The sequence below is a fragment of the Bufo bufo genome, chromosome 1 (assembly GCF_905171765.1).
Source record: "Bufo bufo chromosome 1, aBufBuf1.1, whole genome shotgun sequence".
NCBI lineage: Eukaryota > Metazoa > Chordata > Amphibia > Anura > Bufonidae > Bufo > Bufo bufo.
Window position 1 is genome coordinate 108,073,614 of NC_053389.1, and position 14,071 is coordinate 108,087,684.

A 14,071-nucleotide genomic window follows, 5' to 3' on the forward strand; every position below is an offset into this window, starting at 1 on the left:
TGGTCTGATTAGACACTGGGTCTTACCACAAGAGGGTGTAAAAATGCTTCCCCCACTGACATATATAAAGGCTCTCAGAGGCTACTTTTGGGTAGTGTACCTCTTGGTGAGAGATCTTTAACTGTCACTACAACTTACTCAGACATTTTGCCCAGTTGACAGACTTTGATATGGGGCGCATCAATGGATGCAGGATGGTCGTTTCAATGAATTGCCCGCTATCTATGCCGTTCTGACCTAGCTGTTAGGAGGTGTTGGGAGCAGTGGCTATGTGAGGGGATGCACACGGTAAACAGGCTTCATATGGCCCAGATAGACCAGCAGTATAGAGGATCATTTGATCTGCCATAAAGCACAAGCAGCTGTCCACCATCCAGACACAGGTGATACCTTCATTACACACCCCTGTCTCTGCCGGATTTCCAGGCGCTTAATAGAAGGAAATTTTGTGTGTCCTAGTGCCCATTATGTGCCATTAACAGACAGCCACCACCGCCTTCATTTGCAATGGAGTCATGAACAAGCACCCTAAACCTCTGTGGACTGGAACTGTATCATCTTTAGAGATGAATCCAGGTTCTGCTTGGGATAGAAATGAGTAGACCTTTTAAAGATTCAGTTCATTTAAGGTTTGCCGACTTAAAAAAAAAAACTGGTCCAGACATGAATTGATTTTACAAAACAGAAGCTAGTAAGCTACCCTGGGGTTTCTCAGCAATATATATGCATTGTCTGGGTAGGGGATACTCTTTCTCATTATGGAAAGCACCTAGTATGCGTAGTATGTGTGCAGAGTATTGTAGGCCAGACAGTGCCCCTCTGGGTTTCTGACAAAGATATTCAAATGTAAGATGTGCTAACTTTCATATATTTTTCCCACACACCCAGAGAAAAGTTGACTGGGTTACAATACTCCTCATGCATACTCTGCACCCTCCATAAGAAGAAATAGTATCCCAACCAAGGCCCCTCAGGCAGTCAAGCAACATTTTTTCACTCAGCTCTATAAGGCTACTTTCACACTAGCGTTTTTACTGGATCCGGCTGGGTTCAGCAAAAACGCTTCTGTTACTGATAATGCAACCACCTGCATCCGTTATGAACGGATCCGGTTGTATTTTTTTTACATTGCCAAGACGGATCCGTCATGAACACCATTGAAAGTCAAAGGAGGAAAGATCAGTTTTCTATTGTGGCAGATTGTGTCAGAGAGAACGGATCTGTCCCCATTGACTTGTATTGGAGGTAATGCCGGATCCATCTTGCTCCGCATCCCAAGACGGAAAGCAAACTATAACATGTTGCGGTTTGCTTTCCGGTATGGTAACGCAACTAAACGGAACGGAATGCATTTTGGAGCATTGCGTTCTGTCTCAGTTTAGTTTTGTCCCCATTGACAATGAATAGGGACAAAACGGAAGCGTATTTTTCCGGTATTGAGACCCTATGACGGATCTCAATACCGAAAAACGAATGTGAAAGTAGCCTTAAAGGGTAGTTATCGAGAAAGAGCTGAGTTCCTGGTATGAGACACTTTGTTTTCCTTTTCTTTTGGAAAAGAGAGTAGCTTGTATGTCTCTTTTACAGAGAAGCATACAAACACAGAAACAGATTTTAAAAAATCTTATAATAAAAAAGCAATGATTGAACAGTGTGAGGCTACCACCCAAGACTTACTGGAAACAAGGGGGACAATTAATCTTAATACCACAAAAAGGTATGTATAGATACAAAAAATAAACACATTAATAATATCAATTTGGAATTCATTCTGAATTTTCCCCAAAAATGTGGATTCTAACAAACTGAAATATTTAGCAATTCATTTCAGGGAAATCAAGAGAGATACACATGTGAAAAACATGTGCAATGCAGCTTTCTTTCCAAAAGAATTTAAAAAGTTCAGTGTTTCACAACTACAATATAACCATCCAATCAATGCTCAGCTAGTTATCCCATGATTAATGTAAAAAATGAAAATCAGACATCAGATTGGACATGACACCCTCTTTCTAACATGGCTGCAACCAGCCCTGCACCTCACATAGATCCACATATCTCTCCATTAATTGTTCTGCTAGATTTATATCAAGCTGACAGCTCAAGGGGCGAGTCTATGCTGCGGCAGCTCTCTCACTATCACAGCTCAGGAGGCAACTGAAGGATGAAACTGAGCACGTGCTGCCTTCAGTAGTCATTATGTATATTAATTGGTCTCCATAGTAGAAATAGTACCCACCCAGAGATCCCCCAAGGCCTCTCAATGAGAAAAGCTGATTCTTTGAGCCTTGCGATGATAAAGGGCTTTTGTCCTGAAAGAGCTAGTTGCAAATGGGAGTCTGGTTTAGCTGTTTAGTTCATATGTATGTTTAAAAGGTTGAGTAATGAATGGAAGAATATGCTATAACTGTGAAACACTCAGCTGACTTTTTTCACACATGGGTGTCCCTTTATTTGTCTGAAATGTATTGCAAAATATTTGGGCTTGCTTAAGAAAATCTATTTTTACTTTTTGGGGCTAATTTCATAGACAGAATATCTAAGTTTAGACGTGCTCAGTTAAAAATACCTTTAACTTCATAGATGGGTGATAGGCCGAAACAGCCCTAGTGTGAATCACTTACACAGACTAATACCGTGTCAGATACTTCCACAGAAAAACAAAAAATAATAATGTTTTTTCCATCAAGGGCCAAAATGCAAGGGGAGGTATATAAGCAATGCTGGTGGGGGTATATGGGTCGTTGAGGTTAACAGGGGTCAAGGATTTGTCCCTAGTTATGACCCCATGGCTTGCTCAGCCTAGGGACACCTCCTGATGGTGGGGTGCCCTGTCCCCGTACCTAAACCTATTGCACCTCTAAATTGCCCTATATCCAATATCATAAGCTAGACTAATGAGATAGTCTCTGAGGATGCTTATGGACGGACACTTAGAAATATAATGATGTATAGAAACACATAAACCCCGACGCGTTTCTACCGCAACTGCGGCTCATCAGGGGGTAATAATAAAGTTGTGCAACAAAGATGGTAGTCACGAAAGAAAAAAAGATACTTAGCTCCCATATATGATTAGTTCCAGATAGTAGTTTCCGCATCAGAGTGAGATATACCTGAAGGTCACAATGTAAAATAATCATTACCCACAGTATACTCCTCATAGTTATATACACCTATATTAAAGATATTTACTTACTGATGGGAACTTGGACAGAGCGTACGCCGACTGATGAGGGAGCTAACATGGTTAGTGTTTGTCTTATTGCGCTTCTTATTTAAAGACTGGCGCTTTAGACAAATACCCGGCGTCATTTCCGGTAAAGGTGAATCATGTGACAATCAAAGAGACGTCACATCCGGGATTTGGAACGCAGATGTCGCTATGTTGATATGGTCAAAGGTAAATACATGCCATCAGAGATTCAAAGCGCATGTATTACACATATATATGTAAGACGATTCCTACATATAGACATAGAAAGATAGAGATTATTACTGGAGCGCACCTAAAGTTAAACTGTAACGGGTAATAGCCAAATATTTTTTGTATTTTTGTAAAAATAAATATACAAGGAAGTAATAAATATTATATATATAAACATTAGTGGTGGGAGAAGAGCAGGCCCTCCACATTATGGTGGACGACCAGGTCCTATCCCAAGGAGATACATGATGACTGATATACGTCATCAGAAAAAATAAGGCGCTTCACGTGCCATAAGGTACAGCTTTGAACTCTACTAAAAGGGTAGAGGCAGGATTATACAGTAGATAGGGAGAGAAAGCAGGTCATAAAAAGAAGGTATAGGTTAGTCTCTCATTGAGACCACTCGGCGACTGGGATCGAAAAACGGTATATCCATTCTGTTTCATTTTGCAAGATTTTCCGGTCCCAGTTGCCTCTCCTCAAAGGTAGAGGAACGGTCTCAAGTGCAGAGAAAACAATGGATTTCAAATCACTATTATGATGTTCATTCATATGATTGGCGATAGGTGTATCCTTGTGCTTAACTCGATCGTTTATGTATTCGCACACGCGCCGTCTCATTTCTCTGAAAGTCTTACCAATATAATCTTTAGGACAAGTACATTGTCCTATATAGATCACTCCCTTGGTTTTACAATTGATAAAGTCTTTCACTGTATGAGTATGGTTCGTGGCCGAGCAAGTCACTGTCTTGGTGGTACGGATATAGTTGCATGCCTTACAGGTGCCGCATTTAAAGACCCCCATCGGTTTTCTATCCAGCCAAGTGCCTTCTTTTGAAAGGCCAGTATAGTGGCTATTTATTAATCTGTCCTTAAGGTTTCTCCCTCTGCGATATGTGATAAGGGGATAGGGAGATATAGCCTTAGATAGATCCGTATCCATCGTAAGGATGGGCCAGGAGGTCTTAAGTATCACTCTTATGTCTTTATTTGCGGCATCGTAAGTCGAGATGATCCGGGTGAAATTGTCATTTTTGTCTGGATACCAGTAGATCATTTCTATTTCTTTGTGCAGCTGCTTGAAAGGCGTCTCTCAGAATGGGTTGGGGATATCCTCTTTGTAGGAGCCTATTCTGGAGCTTTTTGGATTCATCTTGGAATGACTCATTGTTAGAGCAGTTCCTGCACATGCGCAAGGTACTGACCCTTTGGGATCCCTCTTTTGACGGCAGGAGGGTGATGGCTGGTCCAGTGGAGGATGTTGTTTGTGGCTGTGGGTTTTCTAAATATGGTGGTGGTGAGATTCCCACTTTGTTTTTTAACTTCCACATCTAAAAATGTGATGGACACTGGCTGTAAGTCATAAGTAAACCCAAGCCCCACATCATTATGGTTAAGGATGTTTATAAACTTGCCAAAATCATCTCTGCTACCATTCCATATCAAGAATATATCGTTGATATATCTGGTCCAAAATACGATATTGTTGTTCCACCATACTTCATGGCCCGGAAAGACAAATTTATCTTCCCACCAGCCCAGGAGGAGATTAGAGACCGAATGACAACAATGAGGTAAGTGGGGATGAATTTTCTCGTAAACGGTGGGAATGGGTTAATCAAATATATTTACAAAAATGATTACTGTCAAATCATTAACAGATTTAACAGTGATCATTATGATGGGATAACCCCTTTAATTCAATATCTGTCAATATACGAGTAGACAGATTGATCATTTGAAGGCTATCACTTACTGATGGTTGTCGCCACTCTTTGTTCGATCTCTCAAGTGGTACGGACTGGGGTTTTCAGATAAAAAAGGTTGATATGGTGATGGGGCATAGGAGGAAGAGGAGGAGTAGGGAGGGGGGAAAGGAAGAGGGCCCCCCCCTGCTCGACCTACACCTCCCCGTTGTCTCCCCCATCTCTGCCATCTACGTCCCGTCCTGCGCGCCGAAGGATAGTCTAAGAAGCAAAGTCTAAGAAGAAAGCTGGAAGACCGACACCACACAGTGTTATCTCAGATGCTACCTGAACTGGTAAAAAGAGACTCTTCTCCTTTATGGTACCCTAACATTGCGGTACTAACATTATCACAGATTTGCTGACTACAACTGTCTTCTTCTCCTTCTCTACTCTATCTGTGTTCTATTCTGCTCTCTTGCACACTAACTCTCTTTCCCTGACAGGTTGTTTGTTAACCAGACTACAGGTAGAGGTCAAGGCTTAATATACCTAGACAGTCTTTCATTTTCCCACTTTTTCTTTTAAGCATTTCTTTCTAATTGGGCACATGCCTCTTTCGGTCATTAAGGATCAGTTTATCAGCTCTCCCTCTATTTCTGAATTTCCGCTACTCCCTGTAGCTCCTTATATACCTATATACTTATTCCAACTAGGATAAGCTACGGACATGCGCCATTTTTAGAAGAAACCAGGCAGTATACACCCAGCTGCACATAAAATTAGGGTGACACAGACTTGATAAAGGGGCCGTCGAGACTCCGAAACGCGTTGTCTCATAATAAATTTTGATGTATCCTGTACCGGGTTGTGGTAATTGCGACTTATGAACGTCTACCAGCTGGATCACTCCTTAGTGAGAAGCTGAGATATGTTTTCCTATATATACCAGAGTGGCGACCTGGCCTTTGCCCCAAGGGGTCTCCTGACGCATCTGGCAGCACCGACCTGCGACTTTTTTTTACCTCACACCCCACTTGCAATACGGTTGCACTTAATTCCGGTGCAACCAAAACAGGTGAGTCTATTGTATCCACTAGCTCTTTGAAGGAAGCTGTTGTACCTCGATTTACTTACCCTATGAGCGCCTCTCTCACCCTTTGGCCGTTACCTCAAGCGTCAGTATTTGGCAGAGGAGCGTGGCGAGACTAGCTTGATTACAGGCTGAGAAGCACAATAATCTCGCAAGGCAGGAAGTGCAAGGCTGGATTTAAATAGGAAGTCCAATCAAGGAACAGGGTGGAGCAAACAGGGAGGTGGGAAACTGAAATTAGAGGCACAGGAAACTGTAGGCTTAGGTTCAGCACAGGAGCTGTCCAGAAGGCTGAATAGCTCAGTTGGAAGAGCTGGAGCCTGGGACACAGGAGTCCCTGGGTTCAAGTCCTGATAGTAGTCCCCTCCTTTCAAGATGGCCTCAGGACATCTTAGGAGCTGATTTCCCTTGATGTCTGTGGTGAAACGCCCCTGTAAGCCTAGGGGTGTGAACATTGTTTTCTGGTTCCCATGAATTTTCTTCAGGTCCATAACCCTTCCATTGCACCAGATATTGCAGTTGACCTCTGAAGAGTCCAAAATTTTCTCAACAATGTATTCTTCTTCCCCTTGGACTTTTACTGGTGCGGGAGGAGGCTAATTTCTTCCTGGAAAGGGGTTTTCATTGAATGGCTTGAGCAATGATACATGGAACACAGGGTGTATTTTCAATCTGTTAGGAAGTTTGAGACGGAAGGCAACTTGGTAAACTTGTGCAGAAATCTGGAAAGGTCCTATGAATTTTTGACCCAATTTTGGAGATGGAACATGTGTCTTCAGATTTCTAGTAGATAGCCAAACCTTTTCACCAACTTTAAAGATAGGAGGAACTTTGCGATGTTTATCAGCTGCCTTCTTATAGTCTTCTTGGGCTTCTTGTAGCATCTCTATTAGTTTCCTCTGGGTTTCTTGCAATTTCGTTTTTGAGTAACAGCAGGAATAAGTGTACTAAGAGGGAGGTTAGGAATAAATACTGTATGTAAGCCAAAATTAGCAGAAAATGGACTTTGAGATGTAGCACTATGTTTAGAGTTGTAGGCAAATTCTGCTGTTGGTAAATAATCCACCTAATCATCTTGAAGGTAAGAAATAAAACAGCGGGTTTGGTTTGTCCTTTCTGTCTGGCTATTGGACTGAGGATGAAAAGCAGAAGACAAATTAACTGTAACTCCTAAAGCTGTACAGAAGTTCTTCCAAAATCTTGATGTGAATTGAACACCTCTATCTGAAATTACATTGTCAGGAATTCCATGCAACCTAAATATCTCCTTAACCATTAATTCTGCAGTTTTTTCTGCAGTAGGGATTCCTCTTTTTGGAATGAAATGGGCCATCTTAGTAAGTTGGTCCACAATAACAAGGATGGTAGTCATTTCTTTAGAAGGGGGAAGGTCCACAATAAAATCCATGGATATTGACCCCCAAGGCCTAGATGGAACTGGATGTGGTTGAAGAAGACCTAGAGGAGGAGATCGCAGTGTCTTGCTTTGCGCACATGTTAAACAGGAGAGAACATATTTTTTAACATCGTTCTTACAATTAGGCCACCAAAATGAAGGAATCAGTAGGTCATAAGTTTTCATGACTCCAAGATACCCTGCAAGTTTAGAATCGTGGACTAGTTTGAGGACTTCAATTCGGGCAGATTCAGGGACATATATCCTGTGTTCCTGCTTCCAAAGCCCCTCTTTAAAAGAAAGGTCCACATCTTTAGAAGGATGGTTGAGAAAAGAGTCATTCTGGTATCGCTCTTTGAGCATGGTTAAAAGTTCTTTGGAGTCCAGTATTCCTCCAAAATTTTGGATGATAAAATAGTAAACTCCGTTTTAGGCCCCTCCTGTGGTTAAGCTAGATTTCTAGACAAAGCATCAGCCTTGCCACTTCTTAAACCTGGCCGATAAGAAATTATGATATTAAATCTAGAGAAAAACAATGCCCATCTTGCTTGTCTTGCAGACAGTCTCTTGGCTGTACGAATGAACTCTAAGTTTTTGTGGTCAGTAAGGAAAGTCACTAGATGATTAGCTCCTTCTAAAGAATGTCTCCATTCAGAGAAAGCAACTTTAATGGCCAACAGTTCCGTGTTTCCTATATCGTAATTTCTTTCTGCTGATGACATGGTATGAGAAAAAAGCACATGGATGCAGTTGCATCTTGTCTTCAACTTGTTGAGACAAGACATCTCCCACAGCAGAGTCTGAGGCGTCTACTTCAACAACAAAAGGTAATTCAGGATTTGGATGGACCAGTATGGGCGCAGAAGTAGAGTCTTTAGTTGGTCAAAAGCAACTTGTGCCTCTGGGGACCATGAAAATACTTGATTTTTATTTGTGAGTAAAAGTCTTTTATGAATCTCCTGTAGAAATTTCTTGGAGTGAGCCAATCCATTACAGCTTCTTTTTTTTTTTACTAGAATCCATACTCAGACCTTCTGGGGAGATAATATAGCCAAGAAATTGGATTTTTGTTTGTTCAAATTCACATTTTTCCAGTTTGATATAAAGATTATTCTCCTAGAGACGTTCCAAGACTAACTAAACATGTCTGCGATGTTCCTCCAAGGTGTCTGAAAATATAAGGATGTCATCAAGGTACACCACAACAAATTGGTCTAAGCAGTCTCGAAACACATCATTAACAAAATGTTGAAAGGTTGCAGGGGCGTTACAGAGCCCAAACGGCATAACCAGATATTCAATGTCCGTATCTAGTTCTAAAGTCTTCCACTCATCCCCTGGATGAAGGCGAATGAGATTATAGGCCCCTCTTAAATCTAGTTTGGTAAAATTATTAGCAGAGTAGAGTTTTTCCAGTAACTCAGGAATTAGAGGAAGAGGGTAACTATTTTTAATAGTAATCTTATTTAGTTCTCTGTAGTCAATACATGGTCTCAAGGTTGAGTCTTTCTTTTCTACAAAGAACAAAGGTGCACCAGCTGGCGATGAGGAGGGTCAAATGAAAATAAACTTTTATCTGAGTATTCTCTGAGCACTTTTAATTCTGGTTCAGAGAGATTATAAATTCTGCCAAAAGGAATGGTAGCTCCAGGAAGCAACTCGATGGGACAATTATAAGGGCAATGAGGAGGTAGTTGATCAGCTTTTTTCTTGCTGCGGACATCACTGAACTGTTGATACTGAAGTGGTAATTTATCATAACTCTGATGAGGACTTTTGGAAACTTTTATTTGTTTTTGAATAGATAAACTTATATTACAATTATCCTTGCAGTATTCAGAAGGAAATCTAACAGCCTTTGATTCCCAGTTGATAGAAGGATTATGGATAGCAAACCACGGAATTCCTAAAATAACCAGAAACTTGGGAGAAGAAATCAGATGAAAACTAATAGTTTCATGATGATCAGGTTCAATACAGAGTCCAAGTTCTATTGTCTCGTGAGTTACAGGTCCAGATGATAAAGGTGATCCATCAACAGTTTCCATATCAATTGGCATGGATTTTGTTTTACGCGCAATGTTATTACTAAGCGCAAATTGTAAGTCCATGAAATTTCCCCCCGCCCCAGAATCCAACATGGTAGAGCATAGCAGTTTATGGCTCCCAACTATGACATGTATCGGAATGGCAAAATGAGAAGATGAGGAACACATTTTGTTTTTGTTTTGGGTTACAGATGAGATGGTCTGCATAACTGAATCCGGCAGTTCAGAAAATTCAAGATTACTATCTGCCTTAGCACTCGTGCAGGCTATAGACCTTTGAAACTTGTTGGGACAGTTAATGGCATAATGTCCTGAGCCCCCACAATAGAGACACAGATTTTCTGTACGGTGCCTCTCTTTCTCCACCGCACTAAGAGGTTTTTGGATGACATCAATCTGCACAGGTTCTGGTAAGGATTCAGTCTTTTGCTATGAATTCAATGCTGAGTGACTAAAGGAGTAGGTAGGTTTGCTTCCGAATATCCGTAGTCTCTCTTTTCTACGTTCAGTAATTTTTCTTGGTAACTTGAACCAAATTCTTGAAGCTAAGCAAATTGTTGCCTCAAGGTGGTCACAACAGACTCCATTTTTGGGCGAGATTATTCTGTAACGGTCCGGGTCTGGTTTGGAGTCTTTTATTGCAACTACTTGCAAGGCTGATATCGTAGTCAGGAGAAAGTCAGTGGTCGATGCACAGATAAGCGTCAGTATTTGAGGAGTAGCAAGTACCATTGTCAGGAGGAAGCCACTGGTCGATGCACAGATAAGCATTGGTATTTGAGGGGTAGCAAGTACCGTAGTCAGGAGGAAGCTTGTGGTCGATGCACAGATGAGCATCAGTATTTGGCAGAGGAGCGTGGAGAGACTAGCTTGATTACAGGCTGAGGAGCACAATAATCTCGCAAGGCAGGAAGTGCAAGGCTGGATTTAAATAGGAAGTCCAATCAAGGAACAGGGTGGAGCAAACAGGGAGGCAGGAAACTGAAACTAGAGGCACAGGCAACTGTAGGCTTCGGTTCAGCACAGGAGCTGTCCAGAAAGCTGAATAGCTCAGTTGGAAGAACTGCAGCCTGGGATACAGGAGTCCCTGGGTTTGAGTCCTGACACTGACATAGCTAAAAATGCTGAAGAGGGTTGCATCAACTCTTAGTAAACTCTTGCTCTCCCCACCCGCTAATTTGAAACTCCCCTTTGTAGCAGCATGGGAAAAGGACCTGAACAAAGAATTCTCAGAAGTGGACTTGCGAAAACTCTTCTTAGCTCCCAAGCAATCTTCTAAATGCATAAGAATGCAAGAGTCCGGATATAAAATCCTAACTAGATGGCATTTAACCCCAGCAAGACTAAACAAATACAACTCTAATTATAACCCTAATTGCTGAAGATGTGGACAATAGACAGGCACATATTTTCATTTATGGTTGACATGCCCACTCATTACCACATATTGGTCATCAGTTCTACCCCAGATTAATCTGGTTGCAGGTACGAATCTTTCATTACTTCCAGAGATTTGCTTGTTACATTTATTTCCAGAGATACTCCCTAAACATACACTGAAACTAATAAAACACCTCCTTGCAGCTGGCAGAATTCTAGTCCCCACTTATTGGAAGGCAGACTCTCCCCCAACGCTCAGCTAGTGGGTGGAAAAGGTTGATTCTCTGTTCCGTCTGGAGGAGCTGGCAAGTTGGGAGACTAAGACCCACATCTTCTTCAAGAAGATTTGGTTCCCTTGGGCTAAATTTAGATGCTTCCCTATATGAGGGTGGATATGTTGTCCAATAGTGAGAGAGTTACTTATGGTTATTTGTCCTCCATTTAATATTAGTCTACAGCTAATCTTCTCACATTCTCCTCTATCGACTATTTAGAAAGGAGTCTTATGGTTAAGAGATACATCTTTGTAGCCTTTACTTCCCATCTCCCTCTTTCCTCACCTGCCCCCCCCCTTTTTTTACCCCTGATGTTAACCAATCACTTTTCAGTATTAATAACTTCTGATCACTGAATTATCCGTATATGTTGCTTTTCCATCACGATTCTTTACAGAGGTCATTATTACTGTTCCAATGTGAATATAGTATTGTAGTGATATATGTGTTTCTTCAATAAGCACCAGACAAGACTGTAACCCTCTGTTGCTAGATGATTTAAGCTGTACATTGTGTAAGAAATACTGTACTGCCCTATTGTTACTCATGTTCTTATAATTTATATATCAATAAAAAGAACTTTAAAAAAAAAAAAAAAGAATCTGAATATCTTTCTAGAAACCCAGAGGAGCATTGCCTGGCATACAATACTCTACACACATACACATATTAGGTATTCTCCATAATGAGAACGATTACCCCCCCCCCCCCCCAACCCCAGACAATGCATATAATGCTGAGAAATCCAGTATAACATACTAGTTTCTCTTGCTTTTTCTCACAACTATTTGGGACTGCCCCGACTGCTGCTGTGGTGATCTGGGGAGTCATTGCATACGACAGTTGGTCACCCCTAGTAGTGATATGTGCAGGACATCCTGCAGTCATATATGTGGTCTCTCATGTCAGGGCTTCCAACTGGCATTTTTCAGGATAATGCACACCCACAGTAAAGGTTTTTCCAGGAATGTCTGCGCCAGATTACAACACTTACCAGTCTTGCCTAGTTGTCAAATTTATTGCCAATTGAGTATTTAGGGCATATCTGGGATGCTAGCTTCAGCAACCTTAGCCTTGTGTCCAGGCTAGAGGTGACCCAACAGGATATTAGAGCCTCCTTTCAATTGTACAGTTTCCCCAATAAACTTATCGTTTCTCTCTAATACTGTAATCACTTACATATATCGTCATTACATTCACACATAGAAAGTTTCATTCAATTCCAACAACTTCTTGGTGCATTCATTTTTTGTCATTGACTGTATATACAGCATGTCTGGTTATATAATTACACCTATTATATTTGCAGGAATGTCTTATATTTTGTGATGATTTTTGACAGTGACAACTATATACAATGAAAGCTGAGGACAGTCATAGATGGGCACATCATTAATATTGATAGTAGTAGATACAGTATCTAGTATCTCTATCAGTCCTTTCCTATATATAGACTTATGATACTTCCTTTTCCATTCAGAAGTACAGGATAAGGAATGGCTCATTGCACAGAGATTTGCAAATATAGAAGTTTAAGAACATTTACTGTTAGCTCTATCACACAATTTCAGATGTGAAACTAATTTAACTTGATCGCTTTCTTTTTAAGGATTGTCCTTGACGCTGAAGACAGACCAGAACGATAATATGCCCATTTTGTCAAGTGCAGCAGGTGCTAAGGTCATGATTCACAACCCTAACCAGTTTCCACTGGCAGAGCATGAAGGATTTGATATATGGCCAGGGACCGAGACTTCAATCAGTATTAGACAGGTTAGTGATTGAGCTGGATTTTTCTCAAAAATCGGTTTACTTTTGTAAAATGCATGTGACCTTTTTAATATATTCAGAATTGTAGTCTTAAAGGGGTTAAATAAGCACTCCCAGAAAAAAATCCCTTCTGCATTTTTTCCCCACTTCCAGCCCAGACAAAAGATACTGTAGGGTTTGGATAATCAGAGTCATGAGGTATAACGGAAGGATCAAACAGGGCTGAATATTTGTGAATAAGACCATAAAAACAGAGAAAAAAGAGGAAGTTATTCAAATCCTAGGGGATTGTGAAATCCCAAAGGGGATGAAAGGTAGTGGGTGCCGACAGCAGTGGGATAGTAAAGAGAAAAATCAGTGTAATAAGGTCAGTGTAGACTCACATTTATAAAAAAAAAAGAGATTGATCAGAAGCCTCCAGAAGTGTGCTGCCATCAGTCTTCAACATCTCTACATGCGATCCTGGCCAGGGGGGTTAAAAGTCAGAGGTGTCTTGAGCTTATCCTGCTGACTACCCTCCAGTGAAGTGAGTGCATACAGATTTTAATTTGGTTTTATCTTTTTAATAATTTAATGCTGTTATCTTATTATTTATTGATCCGTATGTTTCCTATATATTTTATTCGTCGTCTATGAAAACCTCCTAGATTGCCTAACTGGGACCTAGGAACCCCCACAAAATTTTTCATTCGCCTATGTCTGAAAATATCAAACTACTTGAAATATATTTTCAATCTACAGGGTGGGCCATTTATATGGATACACCTTAATAAAATAGGAATGGTTGGTGATATTAACTTCCTGTTTGTGGCACATTAGTATATGTGAGGGGGGGAAACTTTTCAAGATGGGTGGTGACCATGGCGGCCATTTTGAAGTCGGCCATTTTGAATCCAACTTTTGTTTTTTCAATAGGAAGAGGGTCATTTGACACATCAAACTTATTGGGAATTTCACAAGAAAAACAATGGTGTGCTTGGTTTTAACGTAAC

At 40.9% G+C, this 14,071-nt stretch overlaps 1 protein-coding gene across 1 annotated transcript in view; it reads left to right on the forward strand.

The window, feature by feature from the left end:
• Positions 1-14,071, forward strand: part of SCNN1D (sodium channel epithelial 1 subunit delta) — a 78,929-nt gene that overhangs the window by 19,572 nt on the left and 45,286 nt on the right. The window contains exon 6 of the mRNA XM_040420173.1: positions 12,919-13,082. Coding sequence (XP_040276107.1) covers positions 12,919-13,082 — 164 coding nt within the window. The remainder of the gene's footprint in view (positions 1-12,918; positions 13,083-14,071) is intronic.